The sequence below is a fragment of the Rhea americana genome, unplaced genomic scaffold (assembly GCF_003343005.1).
Source record: "Rhea americana isolate MKP2758 unplaced genomic scaffold, rheAme1 scaffold_5, whole genome shotgun sequence".
Classification (NCBI taxonomy): Eukaryota; Metazoa; Chordata; class Aves; order Rheiformes; family Rheidae; genus Rhea; species Rhea americana.
In genome coordinates this window covers 12,573,155-12,590,806 of record NW_028186645.1, presented here as the reverse complement: position 1 = coordinate 12,590,806, position 17,652 = coordinate 12,573,155, and the positions used below count along the sequence as shown (strand labels likewise).

Here is a 17,652-nt window from a genome sequence, read left to right as displayed (position 1 = left end):
TTTGAATTGGTTAAGCTATGTTTTTTGTGAGAATCTAGTCAGATAATTTCTATTGTTGTCACACTTTTCTTTTGAACATGTTATTGTGGACATCAAGAGAGCAATGATGCATGAAGTCAAACCAGGTCTATTTAACTTTCTCATTTTGTTAGGATGAGGCTGAAAAGAGTGGAAACTAGAAGAACAGCAAGGTTGAATTACTGAACAAGATTGGTCACATAGCTGCCGCACACAAACTGTTACACTGTCAGCTGAGCAGAGTCAGCAGACTTGACTATTTCTCTTTGCTGAGCTCTACATAGCCACAGTAGACTTGTGGAAAAGGTTTCTCATAGCCATTTGCTGCGCTTTTTTTTTTTTTTTTTTTTTTTTTTTTTTTCTCCCTGAGTGTAACTCTTAAGTTCAGGTGGCATTAGATCCAGATGAACTCCTTAACTCTTTCATCTTTCTACACAGCGATCTTTCTACAAGTGACTGTGTGGAGCTTCGGTCACTGGTATAGTATATAATGATGTAAGCAGTACCTTTGCTGACCATCCGGATGCATCATTCCATAGTGTGCGCTCTCATCTAAAATATACTTTCACTTACTGATGTAAATCTAGTGTAACTTTCTTGAGCTCAGTAGAATTTTGCATGCCYAACTCAGCAGAACTTAAGCTTTCTTGCTGCCTTGTACAGTTAGATTTACCTTCATGATACAGTGTGACTTTGCACACAGGTAGGGAACTGCAGAGGTACCCGTTCCTCCTGTTAAAGGAGTATTCTCTGTAGTTGTAATGTATGACTCTCTTCAGACTCTTCCCATCTTTTTAAATTCAAGAATGACCTTTTAATGTCTCACATCACTGTAGAAAAACAGTTTCTTCAACTTCCTCTGCGGTAAAATTGGATAGTAATAGGTATGGTCTGCGAAGGAGTTGAGCACACACTGTGTTTTGTGTGAACTGCATGATCCTCCAATGAGAATGATGCCATATTCTCTCTGCTGTGGTCTCCCTCCATAGGATCCCCCTACCACACGTATTGCATCCTAGCTAAATGATTATACCAAGGAGACATAGTCTTCTTTGCCTGTGCCTCAGCATCCATCTCCTCCCTTCCCCCCCCCCCACTACCCTGTTTAGTGGGAAGTAGTTAAAATAATGTTGGTAATTAGGCAGTATGCACACTAAGAACCATATCTTGTCCCTGGATATGTTTCCTGCCCCTTTTCTTCATTTCTGTCTCACAGGTCAGACTGGGTGGATTCCTGCATCCCTTTGGCAGAACTTTGCATAAAAATGTGTAACATTTTATTGTTTCAGTGAAACTGGACTGTGTGGTTTGGGACACCAAGAACTGGTCAAAATAAACACTATTTTATAGGCTGAGTAAAATCAGTTAATTTTATTAGATTAAATAAGCATGGAAAAATAATCTGCATATCCTGTGTCTAGCCTGACTAATATGCTAAGCTTGAGCTATAGTAGTTCTTACTATTTTCCCTGTCTTATCTCTTTTAATACCTTYAGTGTGTCTTGCTTTTCCTTTCTTGAGTCTCCCTCTTGCCAGTTTGGACAATGTGCCCAGTCCTGATGTGCATCAAGTTCTGCTATACTCAGATTCTTAGTTTCTTTGACATACCTATGTCAAAATACTTCTATCTGTACTGAAATAAGCATTGACATGTTTAATTTAGCACACACCATTCTTCAACCTCACTCATCCTTGGATGTGAGTGAGGTGCTCCAGTAATCTAAAAAATTAACATTTTAAGTAGTAGCTTGTCAACTGTGATGGATGAGCAGCAAAACTGGACAAGTGTGGATAGTCCTGATGCTGTTTTCCCAGGAGCATTGTTTGCCAAGGACAACTGTGGTTTTATACTTTGGGGAGGAAAGGACTCCTTCCTTTTCCTCTTTCCCTTTCACCAGTTAAAACCTCCAATTTGGGAGTGGGAAGTGGACTAAGGTTTCTGTAAGTAACTATAGACAGGCTGTTTTGCCAAAGAACCCTAGAGCAATCCACCAGATTGATAGGTCTGTGATTTCTGATTCAAGACCTAAGGACTGAAAGCAGCCTGGTGTTTGATACCTAAGCATTTGGAAATACAGTAGAATTAACTTTAAAAAGAGTCCTAAGTGCTTTGTGGTTGTTGCAAATCAAGACTTAAGAACAAAAATTCTGATGTGATTCTGCTTTTGCTCCATAGTTATTCCCATCACCAGCTTGTTTTTCTAGTACCACAATGCCCTGTACAATGATATGTTTGTAAATAAGAGTCCTGTAGCACGAGAGAGGCTTCCACATGCTTTAATGGATATGAGCTTTAGGCTCTGAGGAGAAAAGCACTTACACTAAGAGTTTGTGACCTGACTCGCTGTGAACTGTGAATGTGTAGATGTAAGGATTGATTTCAGGCAGTAATACACCTATGATCTTCCAATGATCCACTAGTTTATATCACACCAGGGTGATTTTGGTGACTTTTCCCATGAGGCAAGTATTAAGCTAATTTGGAGTCTGACTTTAACTGTCATACTTATCGCCATCCCCAGGCAAGGGACCTGAAACTCTTTATGCTGGGCAGAAGCTCAATGACAACGAGTGGCATACTGTCAGAGTAGTTCGTCGAGGAAAGAGCCTCAAGCTGATGGTGGATGATGATGTTGCTGAAGGTGAGTGTAGTGTAAAAGTATCTCTGTCGTTATCTTTGTCTCAGTTCCCAGTCTCTTCTCAGCCTACATGCTCATTCTCTCTGTTCCTGTGTATTTCCTGTCACATACACGTAGTGTTCCTGTGTTGAAAATTAATGTCTAGTTCTGAGAGGCTAAATATCCTCAGTCAGTGGCAGAAATTTCTATGACAATACTAGTGATCTGAAATACGAGGTTAGGGGACAGATGAGCTTGCTCATATCTAAGAACACAGAGATGCTGAGCACCATACTGTCTCATGCCAGACTCTGGGGCATGCTCTAATTATGCCTTACTGCTGAGCTGCAAATACAGGACTTTACAGTGCTGTAGAATGAAAGCTAAAGCCCCCTAAATCTTTCCTCTGCACATACTTTTCTTGATGTTGAATCAGCATTTGATATGTTAGAGAATAATGATTTGTCTGCTGTTTTTTTTTCTTGTTTTGTATTGTTTTGTTTTTTTCCTCTTCATTTGAGCTCCTATGCCTGTGTCTCAAAACCATCCAAAAAGTAAGGCAAATAGAGCAGTTTACTCTCAATTCTTYGAGAGGGAAAGATTAATCACTGAAGAAAGTAGATTTGCACTAAAATGATAAAGATACTTTATAATGATCTTTTACATTACAAAACTTTAGAGATATGTTTTTGGTCCATAGTTGCAATAGCCAAAAAGTTGTTTTTTCTTTCTCTGAAATGAAGATCTATAATTCTCACAGTTCGGTGTGATTGTAGGCCCTAGATTTTTGAGAAAAACACTAGCCATCTGGAAGTTGATAATAGAAACAAAAAATGGTAACTGTGGAGGGAACACTGGTATAGATATTTTCCTTTAGCTGTGACTCATGCTGTTTTGCCAAATGCTAGTGTCCTGTGACCTAGCTTCTGCTCAGAAAGCAACTAGAAAGAACAGCTGCCATAGGATGTAGGATTTTGGCACTGCACATCTCTGCAAAAAGTTCTTTACTGCTGTATGAATGTATGGTACTTAATGTGATAGATTAATTTAATCAAGAAAGCCATGAGACAGGATTTTCAAATAAACTCAAATGGTTTTACAGGAAAATTGGCTTGATGAGTATTTTCACTCTGAAGTAAATATATGTTGTGTTTTAGGCTGAGAATTTGACAGAGATGTGAAGAGACAAGAAAGAAGAACTCACCCTCTCTATGTTGGAATTGACAGATTTGATCAATTCTAGCTTAGAGAAAAATGAAATTTTGTTTTAAAGAAATATGTCTGAATTAGTGAAACATTGTGCTGGTAAACCCATCATCATGGATACTTCTGTGTTTAGGAAGAACAGTTCTTCTGGATGTGATTTTTAGCAAGGGCCGGGAGGTGGCGAACTCTGCATTACCAATCCCTCCCCCCCAAAAAAAGCTATCTGTTTTTAAAGTCTATTCTTCATAAAACTTCATTTATAAATAATAATGATACAATTCTATACTAAAATAGGATGYGCATATGCACATGTATATGAATTACATAATGAAAGATTCATTACAGCTAAAAATATCTGTTAAATGGATATCAATATGGCAAATTGAAAAGTCAGAAAAAACAGAGCTAAAATTTTCTGCACTATCTGCATTCCGCTTCATGGGGCAGATGATACAGTCTTCAGTGATGTGGTCGCATAATTTTTTCCACAGAATGCATACTGTCTTCAGGCATAGATCAGAAGTCTAAATTGGGTCCCCAGTTAAAATAAACAAGTTATTGGACTGCCTTATTCTTTCTCATTGCTTGTGTGGAACAGTGCACACCAACTAAATATTGATCTAAAGATAGAGCTGTTAGTTTTCTCCCTTGGTGTGTGTGTGTGCGCCAAACATCAATATGTTTATACAGAACTAAAGCTATAACTCGATTTATTCCAATGTCTATGCTATATGGAGTGAGTAGGTGTATTTTTTCCACTTTACAGATTTGGAACCAAGACACTAGATTAAATTTGGAAATATTTGGTACCAATTTGACACGACTTTCAGGCATTTACACATGCAAATATTCAGCACATCTGCAAATTGTATCCCATTAACTCAAACTGGGTACTTGGAGAATTAGGACTGAACAATTATTGACCACCTGTGGAAAAAAATCATCATGAGGTGATTTGCTTGGGTTTCTGCAGGGAGTCCAAGGTAGAGAGAGAGAGCATATCCAATTCCTGTGGACAGCATTTTGCTGCTTAATCATGAAACCCTCCTCCTGGGTCTCCCCCAGGTCAGACCACAGAACATCAGTGATAAATGAGATTAGCATTAAAGGCAACAGCCTGCTACACCCCACAGCCCTGATACAGTCCCAGGTCATGATGCATCTCAAGCTTAGAATGAGGCTAGAGTTCTTCAAAAAGAATAACATGGAAATACCTGCATGCAGGAGTTGAAGTTGAGATTGTACTAGGCAGAAACACAGTCCCTAAATATGTAGTGGGGAGAGGAAGGGAAGAGTAATGTAGGCCCACCATCTGAGGCTGGGTTGTGTAAGGCCTAGTCTGACAGAGACCCATATAGATGAAGACCTTTGGGTCGTTTTAGTAAGTCTGTGCTTGTGTAAGGCTGTTTTTGTTCAGGTGTAACCTAACCTTGGAGTATGTGGCTCACAACATCAGTGTATGGTTTGTTTATTGAATGCAAGCTGTCGAGTTTTTGTTTTTCAACCAAATCAGTAAAGGAGGGCACAAATAAAGCAGCAATATTCTTCCCTACAACATCTCACTAGCACCCAAATACTGCAAGGACAGCGGAGCCTTTTCTGCCTGGAGCTAACGAGTTGCCGGTTGGAGTAGTGGTTACAATTCTCTGTAYAGAGTGGAGGAACAAGAGGTGAACTTTACAGGTGGAGCTGGCAGCTCCTGAGATTAGAAGATATTGGACTTCCCTCCGATACTGGGGTGGGGGTGGGGGTGTGGGTGGGAGGAGCATATTTGAGTAGCAAAGGACAGCTCTGATTACCATGATCCTGGTCTTGTATTGTCTTGCCATTTTCAGCCTTGACTGACTTGCTCATAACTTGCTGCATTACCATCACCATCATTGTTCTATTTCTGTTAATCCAGTCTCATTTTTCTCAGTTTTTACCTTTTCTAAAACTGAAGGTTAACCTCTTCCAACCTCCTTCACTCCATTTCTAATATCGCTTCACTTAGGTTCTCTGTCCCAGTGTGCTGTAGCTTTTACAGGTTTGTTTTTTTCCTCATACTCCCACAGCTTATTCCTCTTTGAATTTATCTAAGAGTAGAAGCACAAAGGAGAAAAGTCATCTTGCTCTTGCTCTTTGGCATCTCTGGGTTGTATTTTTATAACCTTTTAAAATGAAGAAGCAGGATTTTAAAAATACATTTTTTTTCAATAAGAAAATACAATTTTTTGGTTTGGAAAAAAATCGAAGATTTTCATTTGACAGCACTAAAACTGAAACACCCTCTCTCAGTAGTGGAAGTAAGTGAGATGTTTTGTCAAAACAAATTTTCCACACACAGTTTCTGTTTCTCTGAACTGGAGTTTTTCAAACTAAAATGTTAACCACTTCTGCTAAAGATCTATTCCAGTATTTTAAAACATTTTTATTAGTACTAATACTTGAATTTCTGAGCAGTCAGAAGTATGTGGCTCTTTTCAGCTGCTTGTAATTTTGTCCATCTTTATCTGCTAGGGTTGAAGCTTTCCATGTCAATAGTCTTTGTATAATTATGTTTTTAAATTTAGATTCACTGATAAAATTGAGACTAAGCGATGAAGAAGTTGTTTTGCCATACTATTTTTAACTTCAGTTTTGGAATAGATGCTTGAAATTTTGCCAAGAATGTGTCTCTTGTAAGAACTGTACCTGTTTGCTATCTTTGCAAAAACCTGATCATGTTTGGACAAAGTATAAACTGAAAAATTGCACTTTGTTCATAATTATGAATATTACTATAGATACTAATATTTCAATGTTTCAAGAGAATCTGAGCAAGAAAACGAACATCAGCTTGCTTATGCCCAGACCTATGGTACATAAAGTCATTATCATTCAAGTATCCTATAAATATTTCCAGCTTTAGTTCCCCACAGAACAAACAGACAGCATGTTGTGATTAGTAAGAAAAGTAATGAAAGGCCTATCTATCTATCCATCCACACCCATCTGTATGTATATAAAATATATGTATGTATGTATCTCTTAACGTCTAGGAATTGTTTAGGTGAGAAATGCCAGGAGACTTCAGGAGATAGCTGCAAAGATGAAAAACCATCCAAGTCCCAGTTGATCTGACCTGGTGGAATTAAAAGGATAGTTTTTTGTCTGGTCTCAGATATGGTTATCAGTGTGGCTCTTGGTTTCTGAACAAAATGCACTTGCCAGATCTGAAAAAGTTCCGTTTCTTCTTGAGATGGCCACCCTCTCTCTGTGTCCTGTCTCCAGAGATTTCTCATTTCAGATTTCTAGAGGGATGGAGGTAAGGGAGAAAAGTAAGAAGTCACTTGATTTCAGCTATCAAGTGTCAGGATGTGAGGATGAGGTAAATGGACTGTCAGATTGAATGGATCATTGTTGGCTTTAGGGAGAGACCTGGTCTCCCTCATAGACTCTACAGTTCTGAGCAGGCCGGAGGAGTTCACATAACAGTGAATCAAAGGACAACTTCCGTAAAAGTTAAATAAAGGCTTTGTTTCTGCTTCYTCATCTATAATTCCCTTCTTTTTTCCTCCTTCCTTTTCTTCAAGCAGAAGTCCTTCTAGCATATCTGACTCCTGTGACTATGTAATGTGAAATTTCAGGATGAGCTAGTTAAGTAGATCCAGATATATTTCTTGACATAAAACTAAGCATGAATGATACAGTTCTCTGATAATGTTATTTGCCCTGAACTATCAGATTCCCTTCTCTGTTTTCTTACAAGGGAGAAATAGGTAGCTTGCTCTCCATAACCCGTTAGCCCTGTGTCTCCTCTCTTCTGCCAGATTTTGGTGACTGCCAGGCTGAAGTTTCTCTGCCAAGACTCTCTAAATTTTTGCTGATGGAAGCTGTTGAACAGTGCTCAGACGGATTAAGTTAGTACTGCTAGTAGTTTGGAAACTGGAGGGTGAAAGACTCCATAACCCTTTACTGATCTCTGGGTTTTGTGCATGTTCTTTCTTGTTCCTATCTTTCAGGCACAATGGTTGGTGATCACACCCGCTTGGAGTTCCACAACATCGAGACAGGGATAATGACGGAGAAACGGTACATTTCTGTCATCCCTTCCAGCTTCATTGGCCACCTCCAGAGCCTTATGTTTAATGGGATGCTCTACATTGACCTATGCAAGAATGGTGACATAGACTACTGTGAGCTGAAGGCACGCTTTGGTCTCCGTAATATTATAGCTGACCCTGTGACATTCAAGACCAAGAGCAGCTACCTGAGCTTGGCCACCTTGCAGGCTTACACATCCATGCACCTCTTCTTCCAGTTCAAGACCACCTCAGCTGATGGTTTCATCCTCTTTAATAGTGGTGATGGCAATGACTTTATTGCAGTTGAACTAGTCAAGGGGTAAGTGAGCTTTCTGCTGTATTCTACCATGGGTCCATGTCATACATAGGCTCAGCGTGCTTGTATAAAGGAAAATTCATCTCGTACTCAWACTTTCTCTGCTGGCTGGGGCATACAACCAAGTGGTTAGAAATAAGCACTGAGGCTTAAGACTCCTGATTCTATTCCTGACTTTCAGCCTATGACTTACGGAAAGTCACTTTTTACAGCCAAAACATTACTGTTTGAAGTCTTTTAGATTTGATTAGGCTAATATTTTGTCCTGATAACCTTGCAGAATAGCACAGAGGAGGGAATGCACTGACTCTCTTTTCCTTTTTTTTTCTCCTGCTATCACAGACCTGTTACGTTTCAGTCACCCTCACTGACAAATAATAAAAAGATAATGCAGACTGCAGCATTTGTGTTTCTGCCAGTGACGCTCAAGGGAGAAAACACTTTACTCACTTCTGAGCCACTACATTCTTTCTGCAAGACTGAAAACTTAAATTGTCCATAGAGCCTTCTTTGTTAGCTAAACAATTTTTGTACTGGTACTCATCTAGATACAGTAAACATTAATTCCACAAATGCACTTTACTATTTCTACTTTTTTTCAAGTGTAACTGAGGTTCAAGCTGTTAAAATTTAAACTTTGCACGTGCTTCTGTAAGAGGGACACCTGAATGATAAATTAATAAGTAAATTAAAAAAAAAAGGAAAGTCATGAGCTCCCGGCATTCTGTTGAGGGTTGAAAGTTATGGTCTTTTTTCCTTTCTAGAGAGAATATTTCTCTTCTATTGTCAGATAGATTTCTATTTGAACTGTACAAATAATTCAGTGTAACACTCCAATGACTTCTATCTTTGTTAGGGTCTTTATATTTTGCCGAAAACTTTGCTAATTGTTTTCCAACTATTTGAGTAAGCCCTGCCACTCAAGTGAATTTTAATAGAATATTTTCAGTGAGTTTTCCGATTAACAGCTGAAGGGGATTGTTCAGAAAATGGGGAATTTATGTCTCAAATAAGCATATCTAGTGTTACTCTTTGCTACATCTGTTGATCTTACCAATTTTTGAATATATTTATATGCAAAGACAGAATATCTTTGGGTCTACAAGAACTTTGTGGGGGAAAAAAAGATTAATTACTAAAATCTATTTAACTCCAAATGTATTTTTCTCAAAGTACTAATCTTACACTTTCTTGGTGGAAGGGAAACACCTATATCTTTTTAAAATTGGGGGCTCAAATTTTGACTTACTATAACTTTCTAATCCAGAGACACTTCATGAATTGTGTATATTAGCTTATCAACTGTAGTTAAAATGAGGGTCAGTAGTACTGGAGTCCTTATATAATTTTAACTGTTCTTATTATGGTGATTTACAGGTATATACACTATGTGTTTGACCTTGGAAATGGACCTAATGTTATCAAAGGCAACAGTGATCGTCCTCTTAATGACAACCAGTGGCACAACGTTGTTATCACCAGAGATAATAGTAACACACACAGCCTAAAGGTGGACACTAAGGTGGTCACTCAGGTTATCAATGGTGCTAAAAATCTGGACCTTAAAGGTAAATTCTACAGGAATGGCAATTTCCCCTCCTTCCCCTTTTATTCCTGTGGAGGGAGAAAATAAAAAGTAAGCTTGCAAACACCATGCATTATGGAACACAAAATCTGGAACTTGGTGGGTTTGGCTTTAAATTTTATTTTCATCTTTCTCTGTTTGGCATCTTCCACTAATGGAATGTTTTGTTGTATTTTGCTTTTTTAGAATTTTTTGTCACCCTACAGTTGTCCCTAGTGTCCCTAGTTAGGATGCAATTACCAGTTTTATGGTTAGGATGGATTTGTAAAATCAGCAGATAGTGAAGAAATACAGCTGTATATAGCATGTAGTCTGCATTGAGGGATGATAGGAGATGAAATAAGATACATCCATGCTGAGTGATAAGAAAGTTTTTAAAACTGTTGGGAGCCCAGGACTGCAGTAATGGGATACTAGTGTCGATGTGAAAACACATCAGTAAGGTTAATGAGGGTGGGCCATACCCAGGTCAGATGAATATACACTGATGGGCTATGTAAAGGAAATAAGCTTGTAATAACTACTGTTGCTACCTAATTCCTTAGATCAAGTTGAGACTCAGATTTAGCAGGATACAGTGTAAGAGCCCTAAGCAGGAAATGTCATGGGATGACCTCTAAGCACAGTGAGGAGGCAGAACTGATTTCTGGCCTTACACAATGTCCTGCTCTGCTTTTAACCTTTCCTGAGCAGCTATTTAGCTCACTTTTCATTGGCAGGAGTGGGGGCAGAAGGGGAAAACCACTTCAGAAGATATGTAGCTTTCTTCTACCTATTCATTCACCCTTTTTCCTTTAGGGGATCTCTACATCGCTGGCCTAGCTCAAGGCATGTATAGCAACCTCCCAAAGCTAGTGGCCTCCCGTGATGGATTTCAGGGCTGCCTAGCATCTGTGGACTTGAATGGGCGTCTGCCTGATCTAATCAATGATGCTCTGCACCGCAGTGGGCAGATTGAGCGTGGATGTGAAGGTATAACTGATTTCAGAGATGTCTCCCTCTCAAGCAATCCTCTTACTTTGTTGCTGCCCTTTGTGCATTTACTTGTCCACCTTATTGCCCATTTCATTAGTTCACTTTCATTGAGACATCCTTCACTGCAATCCACTTATGTCTCCCAAATGCTCACCTTGAGGATAGGCTAGTTTCTGTAAGTATGTGGTTCACCAGCTGTTCTGTCTACTCCATCCCCTATGGAATGGTACCCCTATGGAATGGAAATGATGATACTGAGATAGGCTACTCTTTGCTTTTCCCAGGGCTGTTCATTAACATTACAGTTCTTTTGTTTTGTTTTATTTTTGTTTTAATATCCAATTCATTAATGCCTCAGGGAGCCCTTTCTTGGGGATTCAGATAAATAAGTATTTTGAAGACCAAGTAGAGGCAGGATAAATGAAAGGTAGAAGGAGTTGAAGAGTAAAGATCAGACCGTAATAGAAAATTATAGTCTCCTTTTTGAGATCATAACCTCTTTAGGTTAGTGGGCACCCAAGGAAAGTTCTGAATACTATTCCACAGAGTTATCTCTGCTGTCTGGAAAACCTTTCTTTTTGATAGTTTCTCTTTTCCAGGTGATCTAGAAACAAACGTACTGAAGGTGACTTTTCGGGACACACAACTAATAGTGATTTCTGAAAGCYTTTTAAAATAATTTGTTGTTCTTGATAAACTGTCATTGATTGAAACAGTATTGACACCAGCACTACTAACTCAGTAACATTCATATGGCATGAGTTCCTGTAGAACCTGGGATAATTCCTGTCAAAAAACCCAAGGTTTTACTGATTGGATGAAATGAAAGTCACCATTATGCCCTCACTCCACTGGGTGTTTGTATCTGTTGTGTAGGCCACCGGTCACTAGAGGAGGATAGTTTTCATCAGTAGAGGTGTATAATGCATGCTTAATGAGCAGGTGAATGTCCCTAACTTGTCCTCACAGACAGGATTCCACTAACAGACTTTACATCTGCAATCATATTTCTCTACTGTGTCAAGATGTCATGTTACATCATGCTGAAGTGTTCTTGTCACTTGTCAAGGTTGTTCCTTACAAGGACTAGAATTGGAAATACTATCTTAGTGCTCATTTGCAGTTTGAGTACTCATGAATCACCAAAGTGGCAATTAAATCCAGTCCTTTCCCTGTTTCTAGATCTTCTCTTTGGCTGGGGGCTCCTGTGTCTTGGTCTTCCTGCCCCACTTCCACAGTAGTACTCTGGTTTGTGGGAACTGTGTCCTGTCACAAGAGCCCACGTAGTATCAGCTCCAATTAACAGCAGTGTTAGGTGCTGCACAGTGGTAGGCTGCTCTTTTCTCTGCCCTTCTACTGAATTTAATAGTGTCTGTTAACTAGACTGTTCCTTGTGTAAGTCAGCATGGTATAACAGATTCTGTGGCTTTGCCCATTTGAAACAGAGCAAAAACACCAAAGAAAGAAATACACCTTGTCTGGAATGTTGTTTACAAGGTTTAAGGAGAAAAATTGTTCTGTTTTTGAATATGTCCTTTCTGATTACCCTCAGTGCAGGGAAAGTTATTCCTAATATTAGTGATTTCTGGCAATTCCTTTATTTAAAATTAAAGTAACCTGTTACTGTATATCCTGCATATTATCATTCCTAGTTTACAGAATCACAGAATGATTGAGGTTGGAAGGGACCTCTGGAGATCATCTAGTCCAACCTCCCTACTCAAGCAGGGTCACCTAGAGCATGTTAGACAGGATTGCATCCAGGCGGACTTTGAATATCTCCAGAGAAGGAGACTCCACAACCTCTCTGGGCAACCTGTTCCAGTGCTCTGTCACCCTCACAGGAAACATATTCCTGAAGTAATTCTGGCAGAACTTCATCTGTCTCAGTTTGTGCCCATTGTCTCCTGGAAGAAAGCCAATGCCACTCCTGTCTTCAAAAAGGGCAAGGAGGAGGACCCAGGCAATGACAGGCTGGTCAGCCTCACCTCCATCCCTGGAAAGGTGGTGGAACAGCTCATTCTGGATGTCATCTCCAAGCATATGGAGGAAAAGAAGGTGATCAGGAGTAGCCAGCAAGGATTCACCAAGGGGAAATCCTGCTTAACCAATCTGATGGCCTTCTATGATGGAATGACTGGCTGGGGAGATGAGGGAAGAGCACGGATGTTGTGTAGCTTAACTTCAGCAAAGCTTTTGACACTGTCTGTCTCCTAGGCAAGCTCAGGAAGTGTGGATTAGACAAGTGGACTGTGAGGTGGCTTGAGAACTGGCTGAAAGGCAGAGCTTAGATGGTCATCATCAGTGGCACAGAGTCTACTTCGAGGCCTGTGGCTAGTGGAGATCCGCAGGGTTCAGTACTGGGTCCTGTCCTGTTCAACTTTTTCATCAATGATCTGGACGAAGGGACAGAGTGCCTCCTCAGCAAGTTTGCCGATGATACCAAGCTGGGAGGAGTGGCTGGTACACCAGAGGGCTGTGCTGCCATTCAGAGAGACCTGGACAGGCTGGAGAGTTGGGCAGAGAGGAACCTCCTGAGATTCAACAAGGGCTGGTGCACGGTCCTGCACTTAGGGAGGAATAACCTGAGGCACCAGTACAAGCTGGAGGCTGACCTTCTGGAGAGCAGCTCTGCAGAGAAGGACCTGGGAGTCCTGGTGGACAACAAGTTGACCATGAGCCAGCAGTGTGCCGTTGTGGCCAGGAAGGCCACTGGTCTCCTGGGGTGCATTAGGCAGAGTGTTGCCAGCAGGTCAAGGGAGGTGACTCAGCCCTGGGGAGGCCTTGTCTCAAGTCCTGTGTCCAGTTCTGAGCTCCCCAGTACAAGAGACATGGAGCTACTGGGAAGAGTGCAGCGTAGGGCTGCAAAGATGATCAGATGACTGGAGCATCTGCCGTAAGAGGAATGGCTGCAAGAGCTGCGTCTGTTTAGCCTGGGGAAGAGAAGACTGAGGGGGGATCTTAGCAATGTCTATAAATACCTTAAGGCGGAGTGTCAAGGAGATGRGGTTGAACTCTTTTCAATGGTGTCAAGTAAAATGGCAAGAGGCAATGGGCACGAGCTGAGACAGAGGAAGTTCTGCCTGAACATATGGAGGAACTTGTTTCCTGTGAGAGTGACAGAGCACTGGAACAGGTTGCCCAGAGAKGYTGTGGAGTCTCCTTCTCTGGAGATATTCAAAGTCCACCTGGATGCAATCCTGTCTAACATATTCTAGGTGACCCTGCTTGAGTAGGGAGGTTGGACTAGATGATCTCCAGAGGTCCCTTCCAACCTCAACCATTCTGTGTTTCTTTGAAAATCATAGCTGCCACACTGGTGGTGTGGTGATAATCTGAAAGAAGAAACCCAAGTGTACCTGAAAGGTCAAGTGAACCCATGGAGCTAAAGCCACTTTTTTTGTGTTCTGTTTTGTTTTACTGCCCTTTTGCAATTGCTTCATTTATACAGGACCAGCATGCAGTTCTTCATTGATCTTGTGCATGTTTGGTGAGATCTGTGGTAGCAGCTTGTGTTTCCCTGGAAGATACTTAGCAGAGCTAGAAACAGTCTTGCTTCCTATTGTATAAAAACTCGTCTGAGTTGATGTGCAACACAGCTGTCAGGAGAGTTATATTTCARGAGAATGACATTATACTGCTATATTCATTTTATACAGAGTGTCTCTAGCTCTTCTGCTAATTGCAAATTTGAACTTAATCTTTTTTTTTAACAAGAGTGCCCTTCCCCCTATCACCACTTAGAATTAGGGTGGGGGAAAAGGGCCTGACAGAAAAGGTGCAAGAGGCTGAGTAATGGTTAAGAGTGAAATGGTTGTGGCTTCAGTGTGGTTTGGCCTAGAGTAATTCAGGCTACAGTACTTTGAAGAGTCAGTTCTCAAGAAGGATGGGCAAATAGTCTGACTTCAAGTTGGGGGCCCACTTCTACTAGAAGCTTGCAGGCAAGTCTTCTACCTTCTTCAAGCCTTGCTCTTTCCATCCATAAAACAGGCATGTTATTTATCTATTCATAATGAGAATAGGAAACAAACTAGGTCTTGTAAAGCACTTGGAGTTAATGGATGGAGGCCTCTAGAGATGAGCAAAGCATTAGAATTTGGGGGACTGAGGGAAGAGTCCTCTCTCACCATCTGTTTCTCTCCAGTCTCCAGCTCCACAGCCTACAGGCTGCAGTTGAGAATATGTATACTACTACTGATTTTGAGTAATACAAGCTATTTACATTTCTGTGTCAGGTGTGCATGTATAGATGATGCTAGAGAACTCAGTGGAAAAACTTAAGTACTGTAGAGTGCATGTGAGAGGTGAAAGTTCGAGGTTATTCCAGGTGACCTTCTTTTCCTTCTTGAAAGTAAACCAATTTAAACTTCAGCTCAGCGCCCCCTTGATTCTTGACTCTCAAATTCAATTTCTTTTGCTGAGCACTTCATTTCAGGTCTTACTCTATTAAAAGCGTGGATGAATTTATTCCATCCCCCAAAGTTGAGACTCAGTAAGAATCTGCTTTTTCCTCACTCTGGAAGAAGTAAAGCTGATGGCTCAAGAACACCCTGAAAAAAATAGAAAGTGCCCTATTAATTCAGTAGTTTCTTTATTCTTGTGTGATTTTCTTCATCTTTACAAATTTTCTGTATCTTTTGCTTTTTCTCTTCCCTTACTTGGGCATCCTTATTTTGCTGACTATATGCACTAGAGCCATCTGAAATTCAGCTGCACCTTCTAAATACTCATATTTTCCCACCAGCAAGCCAAGCGAACCTAACAGCAATAATTAAAGAACATTTTCTTTCTTCTAAAAGGCAGTTTTCTGTATGCTTTGTAGAGATGCCATCTTCTTCTCAACTTTCTTCACCTGTTCCACTGATAAAAGCTGCTAAAAAATGAAAATGATTATTATTCCATTGGCTGACTTTATTCCAGACAATCTGGGATTGTGGTTTGGACGTCTGTCCTAATCTAATCTTCTTCCAGATTCTGCAGTCAAATCATAATCTGGTGCTACTTTCAATGAAATATTATAGTTAACCCTTGGAATTCACTGGTGCCTGAGAAGCTTGAATGGCACCTAYGGAGTGGATGATCACCAGCACATTTTATATACTAAACAGTGTGTGGAAAAAGGAAATCTAATCTCATGCTTAAAGTATCACAGGAAGATAATGTCAGAAAGGATTTCACCCTTCATCTAGTCAGTAATGAAACATCAAATCTGGTGGTACTTTGCTTTTCCTTGTGGAAAATGAGATTTTACACTGAAGATGGGAGCGCTAATTTACTCCAGGATAGTTTGACAGCTCTGCTGCCCTTTATGCTATGGTGTTCCATTGATGCAGAGATACTGGSATTACAGAATGAATGTAAGCTTTGCTGCTGCTTAGCTACAAGGAAGATGAAGAGCTGAGCAGTTAGGGAAAGCACTTGTTATTTGCACACAAATTACTTTGTTAGAATGCATGATACTTGGAGAAATGGGATAAAYTTTTCCTCCTTTTTTGTGTTTTTTGTGTTTTTTTTTCTTTTGTTCTGTTTACTGGACTGTAAACATAAAAGGAGAGAAAGGGAAAGCTACCAATCTCCCTTAAACATCAGCAGTTGATACTAGCACTTCTTAACAGCAAAAAGTTATAAAGGTGAGTATGCACTTCTTAAATACCCATCTTTTGACCAGTGACATCGGTCATTTGATGTCTTTTTCTTCCTGTTGTACTGGATAGTGGAAGTATATAACTTAGTGGCAAGGGATTCAGGAGCTGATGTGTATACTGCTGTCTTTGCCCTCTCCTCTTTCCATGCTGAAAGAGAAAACTTCAAATCAAGGTGTTATAATCTATGTGGCTTCTCTGAAAACTGGACTTCTCATGAGAGAGAAAAAKAAGAAAAGTAGAAAAAAAGAAAAAAAAATATCTGCATGCCCCAGTGGAAGAACATCCATGGGCTGGAGGTGGGGGTTGCTTTTCTTTTTTTTTTAATATTTTGCTATTTTCAGCAGTGTACCGTGGTTTTAAGTCTGTCAGAACTTGGTAGCTTTATCATTCTCTGTTGCCATGCAGACTGTCCTTTGACCACAGAGAACAAGACTGTTCCTATATAAACAGATAAAAGAATGAGCTTGAACCACTGTCATTTCTGTTGATTTCTCTGACGAGATCACCGAAGATATTTTGAGTCTGAAGCCTAAAGAGCTGTCTCTCCTCCTGTCAATGCAGATTTTCTTTAGAATATGCTGAGATTCACAAGCAGGCAGCAGGTCATGGTCACTTTCCATCCAGTGTCAAGTTCGGTTCTGTGGATAAACAGAGGTTGTCTCCTTCCACAGTTRTCAGTCCCCCATGGTTTTCTGACATTAAATCCACTTTGAACAGAAAGCCAATTCAATCTGTGCTCTTACGAGAGTAGATTTATGTTCAGATCCAGAGTCTGGACTTAGAAAGKAAAGAAAAATATTCTTGACTAATGTGCTGTAGGTCAAATAGATTTTTGACATAAATGGATTCAAAGYGTTTCTCAAATGAAGCAAAATCTCTCTTAAATTATCAGCAAATACTGAGGGATGGGAGTACATGAAGATGTTTTGTTTTGTTCTCTTTTTTTAAGAATGGCAAGGGTAAGTTTTTATTTTATAAGTTTTTTTTCCCTCTTTCTACATTCCTGTGATCTGCTTTGTGTGAGGGCAAATRAAATGCATTTCTTCTCTCTCATATATGGTTTTGTTATCTGTTATTTGGTTTTGTTCCATTCTAATGGTGATAGGTTAGGGTGGCAGTGTCCTTGTRTCCTTATAGCGTATGTTATCCTTCTTGCATATATTGATTATGCCCATGGGCTGTGATAGTTATGCAAATTCTTTTTATTTGTGTAAAGTGATATGGCCCTAGTTTATCTGTCTTT

General features: G+C 40.1%; 1 protein-coding gene across 1 annotated transcript in view; it reads left to right on the top strand.

The window, feature by feature from the left end:
• The window catches only part of NRXN3 (neurexin 3), a 960,107-nt gene that overhangs the window by 393,126 nt on the left and 549,329 nt on the right, over positions 1-17,652 (top strand). The window contains exons 8-11 of the mRNA XM_085317601.1: positions 2,541-2,660; positions 7,826-8,207; positions 9,582-9,772; positions 10,588-10,761. Of these exons, the coding sequence (XP_085173727.1) occupies positions 2,541-2,660; positions 7,826-8,207; positions 9,582-9,772; positions 10,588-10,761 (867 nt within the window). The remainder of the gene's footprint in view (positions 1-2,540; positions 2,661-7,825; positions 8,208-9,581; positions 9,773-10,587; positions 10,762-17,652) is intronic.